Source organism: Lontra canadensis, unplaced genomic scaffold (genome assembly GCF_010015895.1).
Source record: "Lontra canadensis isolate GAN:19392208 unplaced genomic scaffold, GSC_riverotter_1.0 scaffold117, whole genome shotgun sequence".
NCBI classification, from domain to species: domain Eukaryota; kingdom Metazoa; phylum Chordata; class Mammalia; order Carnivora; family Mustelidae; genus Lontra; species Lontra canadensis.
Window position 1 is genome coordinate 2,568,126 of NW_022631111.1, and position 19,884 is coordinate 2,588,009.

At 36.1% G+C, this 19,884-nt stretch overlaps 1 protein-coding gene and 1 pseudogene across 7 annotated transcripts in view; one reads left to right on the plus strand and one right to left on the minus strand.

Moving 5' to 3' along the window:
* EPB41L5 (erythrocyte membrane protein band 4.1 like 5) overlaps window positions 1-19,884 on the plus strand; it is a 133,367-nt gene that overhangs the window by 64,156 nt on the left and 49,327 nt on the right. For 6 of the 7 annotated variants that reach the window (XM_032840902.1, XM_032840898.1, XM_032840900.1 and 3 more), the window contains exons 15-16: window positions 3,273-3,315; window positions 3,714-3,829. In XM_032840902.1, coding sequence (XP_032696793.1) covers window positions 3,273-3,315; window positions 3,714-3,829 — 159 coding nt within the window. Of the gene's footprint in view, window positions 1-3,272; window positions 3,316-3,713; window positions 3,830-7,058; window positions 8,125-19,884 lie in introns of those variants that run through there. The other variant, XM_032840903.1, reaches the window with a different exon arrangement.
* Window positions 12,330-12,680, minus strand: LOC116857063 (annotated as a pseudogene).

Below are 19,884 nucleotides of genomic sequence, written 5' to 3' on the forward strand. Positions count from 1 at the left end.
GGGGACCCAGCTCTCCTGAAGGTTATTTAATACTCTTTATAACACTGCTTGAGAGAACCTGAGTTTGGACTGGCATGAATGCCCTTTCATTCTTGCCCTTGTAGTTCTGTTTGCATGAACAGTTTTGCTCCAATGAACCATGGAAAGCAGTACTGTTTGAAAAAGCACAGCTATTTGACCTAAAAAGCTTCTTGACCTTGTACTGTGCCTATTTGAGTAACAGGTTTTTAAATTGGCTGATGTCAGTGGTTTTCCTTATATTATTTTATCTCCTAACTATTCCCCATGGGTCTTGAGTAATAAAAAATATCCTAAGAAGAGGTGACATTGTAAAGAATAGATCACATTTCAGTGATTAGTACTTTTTTTACAGGCTTAGCTGCTGGAATCTTGAAGATAGAAAAGAGAGGAGAAAAAGGAATGGAGGAGGAAGTGATGAATACAGAGAGTATAAGATCAAAGGGGTCAGTTATTACAGATAGTCCTTTGAAAGGGGAAGCTTGAATTAGATCAGTAATGAGAAGTATTCATTCCTACTTGTGTGTTAGTGGAAGTGAAGAATGTGTGTAATTATGAGAAAGTAATGCTTCCTACATTTCAAATTATTTGAAAACGGGGCTATGATCTCATTAAAATCATATATTATAAGCACTTTTCATGTTATTATGCATTTATTATTATTAATGAATAATCATTACTCATTATTCATATAATTATAATTATTCATTATTCATTATTTTATTTATCGCTTGCTAGAGTTATTCTCAGTTAAAGGAAGAGCTTCAAAGGGTAACCAAGGGCCTCATCCAGCAGATTGGATGAGATTTCATAATATCTGGGATCATGGGTTACTTAAACCAGCATAATGTGTTCTGGGAGCAGCAACATTAGCCAAAAGAAATCGTGCCTGACAGGTATATTCTTTGCAATTGTGTTGACAACAGTTATATACTAACCAGTATTCTTTTTACGTTTGTTTGTTTTTTTTGGTCAATTTTATTATCATTGTTCTTTGTGTTTTGCTAATGTTAACACGCATTTAATCCTCCTAACAGTTTCATGCAAATAAAGAACCTGAGGTTTAGAGAGTAGAACTAGTGATAGTGGCACTGCTTGGATTTGAACCCAGGCTACTGCAAGTTCTGGTGACTCAATTTGTAATAGAGATATAGGTAATAAAAAACAAGATATAAAATGGGTTCACTTCTCATCACCTAGCCTTTAGCAAGGCCTCTTCATTCTTTTTTTTTAAGATTTTATTTATTTATTTGAGAGAAAGATCATGAGCGGGGGGTTGGGTAGTTGAAAAATTCAGTGGGGAGCATCAGAGGGAAACAGACTCCCATTGAGCAGGAAGCCTGATGGTGGGGCTTGATCCCGGGACGCTGGGATCATGACCTGAGTTGAAGGCAGACGCTTAACCAACTGAGGCACCCAGGCGCCCCAGCCTCTTCATTCTTGAGTTCTTTCTTGATTGGTTGTCTTTCCTCAGATTGTTTTTATTTTGTTCCCACCCCTGTAAGAAAGGCTCCTAGATGCTGTATTCAGAGTTTCGTTTGAGAAGTTTTGCCCATTTCCTTTCCTTTTTATTTTTTTTTAAAGATTTTATTTATGTGCGTGAGAGAGAGAGCAGGCACAAGCAGGGGGAGACAAAGGGAGAGGGAGAAGCAGGCTCCCTGGGTTTTGATCCCAGGACCCTGAGATCATGACCTGAGCTGAAGGCAGATACCTAACCAACTGAGCCACCCAGGCACCCCTGCCCATTTCCTTTTACTAGAATGACATCTTGGCTGTGTATAATATTTTTTGCTTATTTGTTTTAAAGAGGTACTTATTATTTGTCAGAGAGAGAGCCCAGGCAGGGGAAGCCGCAGGCAGAGGAAGAAGCAGGCTCCCTGCTGGGCAAGGAGCCAGATGTAGGACTCGATCCCAGCACCCTGGGATCATGACCTGAGTCGAAGGCAGGTGCTTAACTGACTGAGCCACTCAGGCGTCCCTGGGTATGATATTCTTAAATACTTCTATGAAGAGATCTGTGCCAGCTAGGTACTGGCAGTGGTTTCCTTTTAATCTCCTTGGGGTGCCTTAAGTGTTCTTTCCTTATCCCTGAAAGACAATAATTTAAAAATAAAGGATTGAATACATTTAATTCCCTATCTCTTTTTCCTGGAACGTAGTGCTCGCATTAAATTAGTAAATTATTTTCTCACTTTTCAGGAGTGTGTGTGTGTGTGTGTGTGTGTGTGTGTAAAACTTTGAACATATTTCAGTTATCTTAGTTGAATTTTTTACCTCAGGATGCATGTACGCTTATGTTAGAAGGTCTGAAGTCCACTAACTCTTTTTTCCCATCATTTTGTTGTGATCATATGTAATCTTTGAGTTACTTCATTGAATATTTGTTCTCTTTTTTAGCTTTTATGAGGTTTTTTTAAATTTATTTTGTTTTTGACTGAGTTTAAGTGCTTTTTTGTGGGAAGGCGGTGGAGGAGGGAAATGAATACAGCCTAAACTAAAAATTTAAACACATATTTATAAATCATTTTGAGTTGAAAGTATACAGTTAAAATTAGAAATCAAGTTTATACTAAGGCCTTTTGAGTTATAAAATGTTGAGCTATTGCTGACATTAGAATATCTTGAGAGGGTAGTAATATACAAAAGAAGTGACACAGATAAGTTTATGTGGATATTTGTGCTTAATGCCTTGAATTTAAGGTATCATGCGTGCTTCTCTCCATTTTGCCATCCTTGACAGATACTGTCCAATGAATAAACAAGATTAGTAGTGAACTACATATTTTAAGCACAATTAAAATATAGGTATATGGAAATCTCAAATGAGCAGATTATAGAAAAACAAGTATTTGTCTATAAAAGCAAATGTTTTTTGGCATTCTTAGTTTTAGGTTCCAACAGTAATTTTCTTTTCTTTTTTTTTTTTTTTTTAAAGATTTTATTTATTTATTTGACAGAGATCACAAGTAGGCAGAGAGACAGGCAGAGAGAGAGAAGAGGAAGCAGGCTCCCCACTGAGCAGGGAGCTCTATGCGGGGCTCGATCCCAGGACCCTGAGATCATGACCTGAGCTGAAGGCAGAGGCTTTAACCCCCTGAGCCACCCAGGTGCCCCCCAACAGTAATTTTCTTTATTTGCAGCAAAACAATTACTTTAAAAATAAAGCTACTTTCATTACTGTATGTATAATTTTACAGTGTGAAGCCCTTGAATTTTATATATAGTTTTTTAATATATATTTTTATTTATTACAGTGTTCACAATAATGTTTCAACCCAGAGTAATGGCTCCCAACAGGTGAGATCATGTTAAGCTTCTAAACACTAGAACATTAGTCAGTTATGATAGATAGTGGTATTATTAATTGAATTTTTAAGTGGTATAACTTTGGGAAACTTTTGTGCATTTTCTTTTTTTTTAATCCGTAAAGTGGATAATGAAACCCTCTGCTATTATGAGATGTTGTAAATAGAACAGGTGCTCCATAGAACATTTTCCATTCTTGTAAATCCTATATAATGAATAAGATACTAATATTTAGTTAGATTATTATTTATCTATGAGGTAGTACATAACATTCAAGCATTTGTTTGCACTATGTTCCTAGGTAGTATTCCATTTTAATGTTCTGTTTATTGGTGATGAAATCTTTTGTCAGGCAAAATGGATGATTTTTATAATTTTATAACCCACAGGCTTGGGATGTGAAATCTACTCTGCCTGTGATTCCTTCTGTTCCCTCTGGTCCTGTGCTGGCAGAGAGAGAGAATCTTCCAAGGAATCCTGGAATAGACCAGCATGACAGGAAATGGTTTGTTAACTCTTTAAACCGGAATAAAATGTTGCTTGCTTAATGGTATTCTAAATTCCCAGCCATAATCTTAGAATATTTTAAATATGATTGAAAGCAAATTATTCATATTTGTAAGCTGAACAGAAACATATTACTGAGCAGTCATATTGGGATTGGGAAAATAAGGGATATGTATGAAGAAGGGAATGCAGTTATTTAATTGGAGAACATCAGACATCTCTCCTTATTTTAGTTAGCATGATTGGAAGTGGTGGGTGGTTCTCTGTTGAAAAGGACTTTAAATGCTAGTCAGTAGAACCTTTTTTCGTATCAATAAGGAAATATGTTCATCTGTTCCACACAACATAATGCTAGTGATTTTGGATGTGTTTTTTCATTAAAGACTGAAGATAAGCCAAAGGGAATCATGATTATAACCTAAAATAAACCAAAGCATTAAAATATTCCATTTTGGGGGATGGAGAGATAATCTGATGACAGAGAAGATACTTTATTTGTTTAGATTTCCAGGGTCTTTTTTTTTTTTTACATTCATAGTTAGTACACAAATATGAATACTTTGTGACTTATTGGAGTGTAATCAGTAGGATTCATCATTTCCCAAATAAATACATTTGGCTTGGAGGGCTCCTGGGCAATTGTTTGGTTGAGTGGTCATTTGGTTGCATCTGTTCAAGTTGTGTGTCTATGAAATGAACTTTGATAATTCATAGGAATTTTCTCTTTTTCTCTTGCTCTTAGTTTGTTAAGTACCTGAAATCTAATGAGTTTCTGTGGTGATCTCAAGGTTTTGGTCAGCTTTCTGTGCAACCAGTTCTTCCTTCATGGTGGTGGGTCAACAGTGGTTGGTGATTATTTTCAGTCTTTGCTATATAATTGTTTTTCACTGTTATTTTGGCTTAACTAACTTGCAAGGTGCTTTGCTCTTCATTGTTGGGCATACTTTTACTTCAGTTCCAAATAACTTGATTAATTTCTAAGATTGAAGGAATTTTTTTTCTTTATCTATTTTTTCTTTTCCTTTTACCTGGGATTATGATAGAGTAGTACTTTGTGTGTGTGTGTGCATGTGGGCACACACCTAAAGTATGAACAGTGAGGCTTCTAAAATATCAAATTTTAGTCTTTATTTTTATAAGCCATTAAAAAGAGTTTCTTCAATTCTTATTGAAAACACAGCTCCAGTAAGCAGCTATGTTTTATGGCCTTGATGTTACCACCAAGTCCTATTGGCAAGGAAACCAGACTTCAACTATAAAAGAACTCACTTAATACATGCTTACCCCTTTTATATTAATACGGAATGAGAGTCTGGGGGGTGGGTTTTGCATACTATATTACGATACTAAATCTTTATTGAGTTTTCTAATTTTAATGGGCACATATTTAAATCTATTTAATTTATTAGGCACTATGTAGTTCCTTTGACACAGCCTTTAAAAGAGACAATACTGAATCTGAGAGTATTGAATTTTAAGGAAAATGAAAAATTTGGAGCTATGTGTCCTTCTGTTATGTATTTGTGCTGAGACCTCCTTTACTGAAATGGAGTAAAATGGTGATCCTGAAAACTTAATGAGCCTCAGTGTATGTCAGCAGCAGTGGCATGGAACTGAATATAGAACTGATCTGTCTTGGAGCTAATGGATTCCCCAGCCTGAATTTAAAGTGCATTCTGTATTTCACTTTTTGTTTCTGCATGCTTTTATTGTTATTAATGCTCTTAAATGAATATAAAACAGTCCTCCTTTAGAAAGTGATGTTAATAAAATATGGAAATGCTCCCAAGGTTTGAACAATTGGGCAGAATAACAGACTATTACCAGGTAGATAATTTCTAACCATTTTAATCTAAACCTACTTCATGTTCAGTTCTTTATTCTCTCATTGATATCTTCTAAATGACACCATTATTTCAGTGAATGATTTGGTATATCAGTAATGTAGAATTATCTGATATTCAGAGTATCACCTTTTGAGAAACAATTTATGTTATTAAATCCATTTAACCATTTATTAACAACAACAAAAACAAAACTGAATAATATTTGGGAAATCTTGCATATATCAGGGAGAACATAAACCTAACTTAATTTCCTAAATTTTCATAGAGGGTCATGAATATTATGGGGTAGATTTGGTGAACAAGTTCTATATCTGTTGAAGAAAATACGATTTTATTGTAAAAAAGCATTCAGGCTTGTTCTGAAAAATCCTTTTAGCTAATTTCTGTTTCCTGAAGGAAAAAAAGATGAGGAGTCATGTTTTAGTTGAGTTAGAAAAATACTGTATTTAAAAATTTATCCATAGACATAATTGGGGTGATTTTTTTTTTTGTTTATAATGATCTTAAATATGTACTGCCCTTCTTGCTGTGTTACAAAACCTTGGTGTTCTGTGACAGATGTGTCTTTCTACTGGAGGACTCTGTTTCTAACCAGGAACTGCATGTTTCCATCTCATAGTTTTGTAGGCCTATTCTATAGCACTGTGTGATAAAAGGGTATCTTGATATACTTACTAAACTGTTTCTTGGAGGGGCTTACAATCTTATCACATTATCTGTGCCTGTCAGATTTCATTTTGAGGTCCTGTGAACTTTGATTATAGAAGGAACAATGATTCTCCATTGTTAATTGGAAACATTGATGTAAAATTACCTGGTTTTTTTTTTTTTTTTTTTTTTTTAATGTTCTTTCTGAATTTTGTTTCCTGGATTTCAGTTTTGTGAAATCACTTAATTTGGGAAATAATTTTCACAATTACTCTTTTCTATATATGCTTTTGTCCATAATGTAGAAGTGTCCTTTTAAATATTTGAATTAAGTAGATTATAAATATATTTTCCTTTTCATTAGAACTTCAAACAACATTTTTAACTTTTTTTTTTTTTTTTTTTCATTTTTGACTTTGAATTTGATACCAGCATCAGGGACAGATAGAGTGTTTTGTTCTCTGTGAAATTTCCTCTTTATTTAATTCACTAAACTGACTCTGGTTACTTATTCATATTTGCATATTGAGCTTTTCCACTACATATAACTTTCTGGATTCTACCCCCCTCCTTTATGTTTGAATGTCATTGCATGGAGTAAATGTCAATAACTACTTACAGCAGTGTTGCATGCAGGTCACACTGCCCTTCTCCTTTATTACCTCTTACACATCCATTTTCTCCTATTCCTGTTGACTAACTGTGCTCCCCTCCCACTCCCCAACCATCCAGGCTCTCTGCTGCCAGTGACTGCTGTCAACGTGGTGGAAACCAGTGGAACACAAGGGCCTTGTCCCCACCCCAGCCTGCACATAGAAACTACACTGACTTTGTCCATGAGCACAATGTGAAGAATGCAGGAGTCCATCATGATGTTCATTTTCCTGGCCATGCAGCCATGACTGAGATATGAGTGTTAAGCCCATTAGACACTGGGACTCTTTGTCATGCAAGTTGATGGTATACATTTTCTATACATAGAAAATTGATCACATTAGGAGAATTTGGGAGAAATTACTTTATATTGCATCAGTAGTTGTGTAGTGTTTGTAATTGAGTTCTTCTGTGAAAGGGAAAAGAATGTGAAGAAAGCTATATGCCATCAATGATAATGAGAAATGCTTTGTATTGAAAGGGTATGTATATATATCATTGTAATTTTGGAAAGGTTTCTCATGATTTTAATGTGTTAATACATCACTCAGAAGATGTCTCAGGAGAGAGGTTTGTGTTTGTGTAAAAAGCTTCCTGTTATCCTCTCATCCCCACACCATCCAGATAGATTGAGGTGAAAAGAATCAGACACACTAATCACAACTAAGGAGTAGGCATGTCCAGGCACAATATCTCAGTCTTTGGTAAACTTTGATAGAGCTGCTTTTCTATACCATTTTTAATACTTCTGTAGTGATCCTTGCCTTAATTTCAGTTAAGTGCCTAAGATTCTACAATCATAATTAATGTAATTTTTAATTAAAAGTACTTTTACTTTTTAACAAGTAATTTACTGAAAGGTCTAGAAATCACATTAATAATGTGATTCATGTAGAGAGATCATGTAGAGAGATAAACCTGAATGGTTACTTTTGCATGATTAAGTAGTTAACTAGTGGTTAACTAAATTTAATTACATTACTACTGAATGGTTGTACAAAATGGAAAATATATTTACTTTTGTCTTTTCATTTTCTCTTTTATTTTCCATCTTATGCCTCTGATAGATTTCCCGGATTTGCAGCAGCCTCATAATCTAGCTTCGTACAACCTTTAAAATAAAAATTATAAAGACCGAACCATATCACTTTCAAATGGGTTAGATATATTACTCTTTTGGTCCTTTATGAACTTCGAATGTAATCATCCAAACTCTTTGATTTAATTCATAAAGGCAGATTATCTGGAAAAAGTGCATTTGTAATGTAATGGGAACTGATACAAGGGAAACTTTTTTTTGCCTTTTTATAGTTTTTAGAAATTTTAACAATTTCCAAATGTTAAAACTGTGTATATGGTAATTTGAAGATATTTTATAGTTTGAGAATTCATAATACTTCAAGATAATGAAGCTGTATTATAAACAACCTAACCCATATACCATGCTATTTACTTCTGAGTTGGTCTAATCCCTCTCTGCTAGATACAGGTTTCAGAGGGCTTTATTACTGGACTGTTGGTTGCAAATAGAATACAGGTTGTCAATAGAAAATATAAGTAAGCAAAATTAAGTTAAGATCTAGGAATGAAATTTTTAGGCAGGTTTCAATCTGTGATTTTTATCACAAACTTTTTTTTTTTTTTTTAAAGATTTTATTTATTTGACAAAGAGCGTACTTGTGCACACCCATAGGCAAGCGCAATCAGGGGGAGTGGCCGGCAGGGGGAGAGGGAGAAGCTGGCTCCCTGCTGAGCAGAGCCACATGGGGGCTCAGTCTCAGGATCCTGGGATCATGACCTGAGCCTAAGGCAGATGCTTAACCAACTGAGCTACCCATCAGAATCGTTTTTTTTTTTTTTTTTAAAGATTTTTAAAAATTTATTTATTTGACAGATAGAGATCACAAGTAGGCAAAGAGAGAGGGGGAAGAAGGCTCTCTGCTGAGCAGAGAGCCTGATGTGGGGCTCGATCCCAGGACCCCAGGATCATTACCTGAGCCAAGGCAGAGGTGTTAACCCACTGAGCTACCCAGGTGCCCCTATCACAATCATTTTAAAGAGATAAGCTCAAAGTATTCTTTAGCACATCCTGTAAATACGAACAGATCCATATCTTAAATAACCCACCTCCCTCCCTAAATCTTATCATCATAAAGCATACTTAAAAATGGCCACTAACGTATATCCTTCATAGTTATTTTAGACTTTACATAGCTTAGATTATAATTGTCAGGTATTGTTGATGGTGATTTTTTTCTTTAAAGCAGGGAATTTGAATCATAACATTTTAGCACAGAAACTCTGGTTTGTGTCATTCAGGAAAAGATTTCATGGGTGTGAATATGATTAAGAACTATTTTGGGTGCCGGGGTGGCTCAGTTGTTAAGCATCTGCCTTTGGCTCAGGTCATAATCCCAGGGTCCTGGGATCAAGCCCCAAATCAGGCTCCCTGCTCCACGGGAAGCCTGCTTCTCCCTCTCCCTCTCCCCTACTTAAATTCCCTTTCTCGGTGTCTCTGTCTCTGTCAAATAAATAAATAAAATCTTAAAAAAGAAAAAAAAAATGTTTCTATAACAGAAACCAAAGAAGTATAGTAATAAAGCTTTTTAGGTCTTTTAGAAAGTCCTGAGGTTTGACTTTTTGTACTCTAAAATTAATCTTGAAATCTGAAGGTTAGACTGCTGAACAATGCCATCTATCTATCTATCTATCTATCTATCTTAGCAGAATCTTAACTTCAGGAAATAGGGAAGGATTGTAATAGAAGAGTAACATCTTCAGTTTACGTTGAAAGTGGTCATTTCTGTTCTAGAAGTTGAGTTAAATCAGTACTGTTACATTTACGTGATGGAAGAATCACATCGTGATTATTCTTTCTTTGAAAACCTTGTTATGTTGTAGTTCATTTGTAAAGTTCTGATGATAGAAACTGGATTGGTGGGTTGGTAGGGAGAGAAGGCAGTGCAGGGGGTGGGGAAAGTAAAGGGCTAACATTGAATGGTAGTAGAATCAAATCTGTTTACTTTTACAAGTTTCTATATGATCTAGGATTTCATATCAAATATTGTGAATATTCTTGATACTGATACTTTAAAGATATACATGTTTTCAGAATTATAAAGAATTTACATGTAGTTCATCCTAAATTAAATAAATTATCATCAGCTTATTTATATTCTGCATTTTATTATGCCTAAATGGTAAGTGGTCATACATTCTAGATTAGGGAACTAATGTCCTCCAGAAGTACCTTACTTGGTCACTATCTTTTTGATCAGAAGGAGCCCCAGCATGTGATTCAACTTCAGTGCTTTGTTTAATTTTATTTAACATAATTAATTTTAACATCTTGAATTAGGTTAGTTATGTTTCATCTATACTTTTATGAACAGAGAAACTTACAGAAACACAGCAAAACTACACTTTCACACATAAAAATAAACAAGCTCTTACGATAATTATTTCTTTTGATGGTAAGACCACTTCAAAGGCTTTTACTTGTCCCTGAGTATAGTCTAACCCTTTTGACATTGATATGGTAATCATATATATACTTTTAAATGGATTTACAGAGGAAAATAGAAACTCTACTTGTTGTGTTGGGTATATGTCTATATTTTAAAAAATAGTACACAGTCATATCTTTTTAAAAAATTATTTATTTGACAGAGATCACAAGTAGGCAGAGAGGCAGGCAGAGAGAGAGGAGGAAGCAGGCCTCCTGCTGAGCAGAGCCCGCTGACATGGGGCTTGATCCCAGGATCCTGGGATCATGAGCTGAGCCGAAGGCAGAGGCTTTAACCCACTGAGCCATGCAGGCGCCCAGTCATTTTTTTTTTTTTTTAAGATTTTATTTGTTGCAGAGAGAGCACGAGTTGGGGAGACAGGATGAAGGAGAGGGAGAAGCAGAATCCCTCTGAGCAGGGAGCCTGATGCTATGCAATACCAGCTGGATCCTAGGACCTGAGCCTAAGGCAGACGCTTAACCAAGGATTGAGTCACCCAGGCATCCCTTACACAGACATTCTAATATTGTAATATCGTCATTATAATTCAAATCATTTTTTATGGGGAATCTTAAAATTTATTTAAAATGCTGACCCAGAAAATATTATTTATAACCCTTGGGTGAATCTTTGTCCAGGATGTAAAAGATGCCATGTAAACATGTCAGAATATAAAACTGAAGTGTATTCTGAGTGAAGGGCAGGCAGACATGAGATAAAGCAATGAACTTGACCTTAATTATGGTAGTATCTTTTATTTACTAGATTTTTGCATATTTACTTGGTTGATATGCTAATAATTATTTTGATTAATAGTCTTGCTTTATCACTTTTTATGTATCCTGATGTCATGCATTTCAACTTTCCATCTTAACAAAGCAGGAAAATAGATGAAGGGGGTGGTGGAAAGGAGTGGAGGATTATGGTGTCTTGGGTTTCAGGAGGAAGAAAAATATTGTGATGACTGGCCTCATAGGAATGAGAAGGCTAATCCTCAGCTTTGATCCCTTTATTATGCATTCACAGACGTAGACTGAAGAATTGGGACGATGGTTGTCCATGCTAGTGCAGGATGTACTGATGATGGAAAGAGTCGTCATTGTCATTATTTGAACCTTGGTACTTTAACTGTTTTGGTTGGGGCATATGCTTCATTTCTAAACCATAGTTCATTGCTTGAAAGGCTGTTATTTTGTGTGTGTTAGGCTTTGAAGATTGGGTCTAAAATAGTAATATTAAGTTGCATTAATTTTATATCCTTGGTATATAGGGTTTATCATATGGATTTGCAAAAATAAAATCCAGTAACACTTAATCTCTTTACCACCACATACTTACTTCCTGTATTTTAACATAAATTATACCACATCATCAGAATTCCAGAATTGTCAATGTTTCCATGTGAGATGCTTATACATAAGGGATAGAATTTGAAGATACTTCCGGGGTGGGGAAACCTCTGTGTGTTTCTCTCTCTCTGTGTCTCCTGTGTGTGCCTCTCTCTGTGTGTGCTTTTGTCTCCATATATGATTGGTCAGATTCTTTCTGTTTATTATGAATTGTATAGTATTCTCAGCTCCCCATCCTTTTTTTTTTCCAGTTTTATACCTTTATTTGTGACAATCAGCTATTAGTTCTCATCCGCATTAACTGTAAATTTTTTTTAAAGATTTTATTTATTCATTTGACAGAAATCACAAGTAGGCAGAGAGGCAGGCAGAGAGAGAGGGGAAAGCAGGTTCCCTGCTGAGCAGAGAGCTTGATGTGGGGCTCGATCCCAGGACCCTGAGATCATCACCCGAGCTGAAGGCAGAGGCTTAACCCACTGAGCGACCCAGGTGCCCTACTGTAGATTTTTGAAAATGGAGACAGGTACAGAAGTGACCAACATGTAGAGCTTGTTTGGGGAATCTTCATCCTTGTGTTTTTGGGACAACTGCACACAGATAGGGTATGGAACATTCCTTATTCCCTTGGCTCAGACAGCTTTGTTGAGCCTGGTGTCAGTGTACACATCTGGAGTTCCCATCTCCTTTATGGCAGATTTACAGATCTGTTCGAGTGCCGGAGGGCCACACTTTTTGAAACCCACCCCATGGATCCACTTGTGAATGTTGGTATATGCTCTGGTTACTGCCCTATTGACGGCAGAATGGCCTTTCTTCTTTTTGTCCCCCTTCTTTGCGGGAGCCATTTTGCCAGGCCCTGGTTGGAAAGCTCAGCTCCTTTTTTTGAAGAACATAGAAATTTCTCATCTTCTGTCCATATAAATTAGCTTTCTACTTTAGTCATGTGAAATCATTGTAAGAATTTTGTTTCACCAACTTGACATTAACTTTCATGATAGAAATACTAGGCCAATGAAGCATGTCACTTTCACTGGAATATGTGTTATATAACTTCATTTCTTCAGTTCTTGCTGCTGTGTGCATTTTAGCTGCTTTAAGCATGTGGGGCTGGTGGAGAATATATTAGCCTTCTCGGAGAATTAGTGAAGAGAAGAGAAAATTTCAAAAGAAATTGGTGAAAGGAAAAGAATTTTCTGGTTTTTTTTTAATGATGTATTTTTATTTTTATACTGAAGCAGAAGAACAAGTGTTCCTGTTTTTACTAAAGGAATTGTTCTCACAGTTTTTTATTAGATAATTACCTAAGCTTTTGTGTCCCTAACAACAAGCTGTGGCCTTAATTCTAGGTGATGGTGCGCGAGTGAACTTTTACATTTTGTTCCTGACAGTTAGCCAACATTTTGTTTATATTGGCACGGAGAAGAGATATCTGACTTGGAGAACAACATTCTCCAGGAGTGTGACTGAAGACTCCCTTAGTGGTGTAATAAACCTATACCTCCTCCTCTTGAAAACAGGTTTAACAGCTGTAGTTCTTATTTTTTATTCTTGAAGGAATTCTCATTTGTTTTGTTTTTAAGTAATTTTAATGAAGAAATGAGCTATACCCAGTGTTTGGTTAGTATTTATGAGAAATTGGAGATTCCTTAATAAGGGTCTGGTCTATTGACTAATGACTGATTATTGTTAATATTAATATAAGGGGTGGGTAGAGTAAAAAAAAAAAAGGAATGAAAGGTAAGAGATGATAATAGGAAGACAATTGATGGCCTTCTTTGTCTTGTGAAACTGATTACAGCGGTATGCAGAGAAATTATGAAAAACATCCTAGGATATAAGATACCACTAGAATGTGTACCATTACATAGAACAATTCTCTATAACAAAGCTATGCTTGTAGCCCAGCTATTAGCTTCAAGGGTTATTTAATTATAAACTCTCTAGGAGTTTGGAGATAAGAACTACATTTAAAAACTTGTATTAATTCTTTCTGGGAATGCCAACTCCAAACCTTTAGAAGTCTTTAGACTGAGCAGATTAAGGTGCTTTAGAATATCCTGGTTATCACTCAAGTGGAGCTTAACAGATATGTTAGAGCAATAGCTGTTAGAAGTATTTGTGTTGGGGGGTGCCTGGGTGGCTTAGTTGGTTAAGCATCTGCCTTTGGCTCAGGTCATGATCCCAGGGTTGTGGGATTGAGCTCCATGTTGGGCTCCCTGCTCCGCAGAGAGCCCACCTCTCTCTCTCTGCCTGTCAGTCTGCCTACTTGTGCTCTCTCTCTCTCTGTCAAATTAAAAAAAAAAAAAAAGTATTTGTGTAGTGTGGAAAGGCATCGAAGATTAATACTGAGGAGTTTGGTAAGGAGGCCTGTGGCAGTCATTGCAGATTTTTAAGTTAAAGATTGGGGAGGCTTGTATTAATATCTCCTTTTTAAATTCATCTCATTACTTGTTGAATACCTGCTAGATCACCTTCTTATTCCTCACTTTGTATACACAGTCATTTATAATTATTCCTTTTTACATACCCTCACATTTCTTTTCTTTCTTTTTTTTTTTTTTAAGATTTTATTTTTATTCATTTGACAGAGAGAGAGATCACAAGTGGGCAGAGAGGCAGGCAGAGAGAGGGGGGAGCAGGCTCACCACTGAGCAGAGAGCCCGATGCGGGGCTTGATCCCAGGACCCTGAGATCATGACCTGAGCTGAAGGCAGAGTCTTAACCCACTGAGCCACCCAGGTGCCCCACCCTCACATTTCTTGACCCTTCTCCTGTTGTACACATCTAATTAAATCCAGCTCTGTCTACTGTACATGTAGATGGACAGTGTAAAATGCAACATTGTTGAATGGTCTCACTTTAAATTTTAGCCCCTGAACGTAGGTCTTCAGTGCTGCCTGAAATCCTATCACATTTCCTTACTCTATACATTCTCACGTGATGCTGGCGGTAATTTCTCTGCTTTCAAACTTCCACCACCTCCTCACTTTTTTTTTTTTTTTTAAAGATTCTATTTATTTGACAGAGACACAGTGGGAGAGGGAGGAACAGGCTTCCCACTGAGCAGGGAGCCCGATATGGGGCTCGATCCCAGGACCTCAAGATCATGACCCAAGCCAAAGGCAGAATGCTTAACGACTCAGCCACCCAGGCACCACCACTTCCTCACTTCTCACTCCTCACTTTCCATTAGTGATCTTGCTTACTGTTTTACTGAGAAAATAAGCAACTAGAAGAGATCTCTACTGCTCTCACCATTTCTTCCTTTTTTTATATTTTTTATCTTATTCCAGTTAGCTGGGTAGTGTTATATTAGTTTCAGGTGTATAACACCGTGATTCATGCTTCCGTACACCACCCACTGCTCATCATGATAAGTGTACTATTTAATCCCTATCACCTGTTTTACCCACCGCCCCTCTGTTCTCAATGATTAAGAGTGTTTCTTGGTTTGTCTCTCTTTTTTCCCCTGTGTTTATTTTGTTTCTTGAATTCGACGTGAATGCAGTGATGTGTTATTCGTCTTTCTTTAACTTATCTTGCTTAGCATTATTCTCTGTAGCGCCATCTGTGTGGTTGGAAATGGAAAGATTTCATTCTTTTTATGGTTGAATAATACTCTGTTGTGTGTGAGTGTATACATATAAATATATGTCACATCTTTTATCCATTCAATTGTTGGACATTAGGCTGCTTCCATATCCTAGCTATTGTAAATAATGCTGCTATAAACATAAATGTGCATGTATCTCTTTGAATTACTGTTTTGTATTCTTTGGGTAGATACTCAGTAGTGTGATTGCTGGATTGTAGTATAGTTCTATTTTTAATTTTCTGAGGAACTTCCATACTGTTTTCCACAGTGGCCGCACCAGTTTGTATTCCTGCCAACAGTTCATGAGGGTTCGTTTTCCTCCACATCCTCGCCAACACCTGTTTTGATTTTAGCTGTTCTGACAGGTGTGAGATGATATGTCATTGTAGTATTGATTTGAATTTTCCTGATGGTAAGTGATGATGAGCATCTTCTCATGTGTCTGTTGGCCATCTGGATGTCTTCTTTGGAGAAATGTCTGTTCGTGTCTTTTGCCCATTTTTTTAATTGGATTATTCGGTTTTTTGGGTGTTGAGTTAGTATACGTTCTTTATATTTTTTGGATATTAACTCTTTATCAGATACGTCATTTGCAAATATCTTCTCCCATTCCATAGATTGCCTCTTAGTTTTGATGCTTGTTTCCTTGCTGTGCAGAAGTTTTTTATTTTGTAGTGCCAATAGTTCGTTTTTGCTTTTGTATCCCTTAACTCAGGAGACATATCTAGAAAAAAGCTGCTATGGCCAGTGTCAAAGAGGTGCTGACCTTGTTCTTTTCTAGGGTTTTTATGATTTCAGGTCTCACATTTAGGTCTTTAATTCATTTTGAATTTTTGTATATGGTATAAGAAAGTAGTCCAAATTCTTTTGCATGTTGCTGTCCAATTTTCCCAACACCATTTGTTGAAAGGACTGTCCTTTTCCCATTGAATGTTCTTTACCTGCTTTGTTGAAGATTAATCGATCATATAGTTGTGGGTTTATTTCTGTTTTTTATTTTGAGCAATTAATTATGTGTCCATTTTTGTGTCATTACCATGCTATTTTGATTACCACCGCTTTGTAATATAACTTGAAGTCTTACCCTGTGTCAGTTTATTATCATCCCTTTATTTCTTTTCTGGTCTTCCAACCATTGCCTTTGGTCCTCTACTGTTTCATATTCCCCTTAACAGTGATGGTGATTCTAACTTAGATCATGTCATTCCTCTGCTTAGGTGTCCCACAGGTTCTCATCTCATACAGACGAAAACCCCAAATCCTCATATTGACAAAAATGCGTTTTTTCCTATACTTTGTCATCTTTGCCTTGACCTTGTTTGCTGCCTCCAAAGACTTGTTCAGATATACCAGGTTTTTTCCCTCTCTGGATCTTTGTATTTTTACTTCCACATGAATATTCTTCTCTTGAATCTCTTCTGGTTCATTCTCATACCTTAAGTTTCTTATCAGAGAAACCTTTCTCACCTCTCTGTAAAATAATCACACACCACTCTACCTTGTCATTCCCTTTCCCCCTTACCCTGCTTCATTTTTTTTCTCACATCACTTCATCTTACATTATATCTTTACTTGTCATCTCTGTATTTGTTAATAGAATGTAAGCTTCATCAAAGGAGAACATTTATTTTTATTCCTCTGTCCCCACAGCATTGCCTGGCTTGGCACTCAAATAATAGTTGATCAAATGAATGGACGAATGCCAAGCACATCTTGGCATATTTGGTGGTACATTTTGATAGTCAAAATGCTATCCCTGGCTCCAAGAAATTTACATTCAGCTTGTGGAGATAGATAGTTTTATAAATAACTGATATAAGTGCTAAGTCATTAGGCAAGCAAGGTCATGGAAGAGTAAAAGGTTGAAGTTAAGGCTTGCTGACATTTGCATCAGATTTTGAGGGGTACTTAAGAGCATTGGATGAATTAATCATTATGGGCTAAGAGAGCTACAGCAGAAGAAAATTTTAACAGCAGAGTCAAAGGGAATCATTCCTGAATAATGAGTCTTGGTAATGAAGAATTCATGGGGAGGCATAGTAATAATGATAGCTGATATTTGAGAACTTCTGTGCCTCACATTCATTGTTCTGGAGGTATAGCAGTAAAATTACTCCAGCAAAACATTTATTCCTTATAGGACTATAAGATATTTAGGCTAGTGAAGAAATTGAGGCACAGTAAGGATATAACTTCTCCAAAGTTACATTGCCGGTATATGGTAAGGCTGGGCCTCCAAGTCAGCTTGGTCCTAGAACCCAGAATGACACCCATTGTACCAACTCCATACATTGTATAGCTTGATGGGGCCTAGACTGTGGAGAGTAAAAAGGAGCATAATAGTAACTTTCTAAAGAGACAGTGCAAAGAATGAATGTCAATTGGTGGAAGACTAGATAATTAAAGTATGCTTCATCCGCACTATGTAATTGGTAAAGAATGAGGAATATTCTCCATGTGCTTGGTTATTGAATATGTCAGTACTACATTGTTGAATTAGAAATGCAAGAGGAGGATCTGGGGTATGTTTTCATTTTTATAAAAATCATAAAACCATGTATATATTTCTTAAGTGCACAAGAAGTGAACCTGGAAAGATAAATTGAATTTTCAGAGAGTATCTGATAGGGAGACATTGTTTTTGTTGTTTGGTTTTTGTTTGTTTGTTTGTTTGTTTTGCCTAACATCACTATAAATAGGTAAAAACAAATTAAAATGCCCCAAAATGTAGTGGGAAACAAGACAGACTACTTCAGGTAAGTGTCCATGAAAAAAGATGGATAGAGGAGGTAATGTCCTTATATATTTCTTCATACATTCTTAACAAATGGATGTGTGCTAGGACATTGCCAAAAGCCATAGATTGAAAATAAATGTCTGACTATATTTTTAAAAAACTTTTTGTGTGTACAACCCATCAGTTTTTAGTATATTCGCAAAGGTATACAACTATTACCAGTATAATTCCAGAACATATCCATTATCCCCTAAAGAAACCCCTTACCCATTAGCACCTACTCCCTCCCTATTTTCCCCTTCCCTCCAAGTCATTGATCTTTCTGTCTCCATAAATTTGCTCATCCTGGAAATGTCCCATAAATAGAATCATATAATTTGTGATGTTTTTCCTCTGCTTTCTTTCACTTAGCATAGTGTTTTTAAGATTTATTCATGTTGGAGTACCTAGCTATCTTAGTCAGTAGAACATGTGACTTTTTTTTTTTAGGATTTTATTTTTGAGAGAAAGAGCACAAGCCTGGGTGAGGGACAGAGAGACAAGCAAGACTCCCTACTGAGCATGGAGCCTGACATGGGGCTCAATCTTAGGACCCTGATATGACCTGAGCTGAAATCAAGAGTCATACTTCACTGACTGAGCTACCTAGGTGCCCTGATCTAGGGTCATAAGTTCAAGCACTGCATTGGGTGTAGAGCTAACTTAAATTAAAAAAAAAAAAAAAAATGTATATGTTGTAGCATTTATAAGTATTTGGTTCCTTTTAATGGTTTAATATATTCACTTATATGGTACATAGTCTTTTATTTGTGCATCAGTTGATGGGTCTTGGGTTTATCCTTTTTGGCTATTGTCAGTACTGCTCTCAGCATTCAGATACAGGTTTTTTTTTGTTTTTCATGAACAGATGTTTTCAGTTCTATTGGATATATTGATAGGAGTGTAATTGCTGGGTCTTATGGTAACTGTGTTTAACATCTTAAGGAATGTTAAAATTGTTTTCCAAAGTGGCTACACCATTTTATATTTTACCAGCAACTTTGTTACCTTTTTCATTTTAGTCATCCTGGTTATTTTGAGGGTGGTAGGTAGCTCATTGTGGCTTTGAGTTGCATTTTCAGGGAGCTAGTGATATTAGGTATTTTTAATATGCATATTGGTAATTTTCATGTATTTTTTTGGAGAAATGTCTATTCACATCCTTTGCCCATTTTGAAAATTGGGTATAAGTCATCTTTTATTTCTTTATCAGTAGTATTTAAAATTCTGTCTTTTATTTGTGCTCCTTTTTCTCTGGAGGCTTGTCTTTAGTGTTTTCATAGAACATTTTACTTTACTTTTGTGGGACATTATGTTTGTCCCTACTTACGCGAAGCAGATTGTATGGAATGAAAGCAAGGCCCCGTGACAGCTCTTAACACCAGGATGATTAGTTATTTCTCTGTTCTAGAGAAAGTAAAAGGATTAAGTAAATAGTGTTTATGTTTTGTAGTTCACATCTTTATGAGATGGGGTGCTCAGGGTTGAATTACATGCTTTTAGAAATTATACCTTTTTAATTATAATTCTCTTCTGACTTCTCCTTACTTGTAATCCGGTATCTGTTCACAAGTTTCAGTGGGGCAGTTACACAAATCTTTCTGGATGAAAGCACAATAAGAATGTTCCATTTAAATCACATACATTTTTCTCTAGGGAAGAAAAGAGTGGGTGTAGT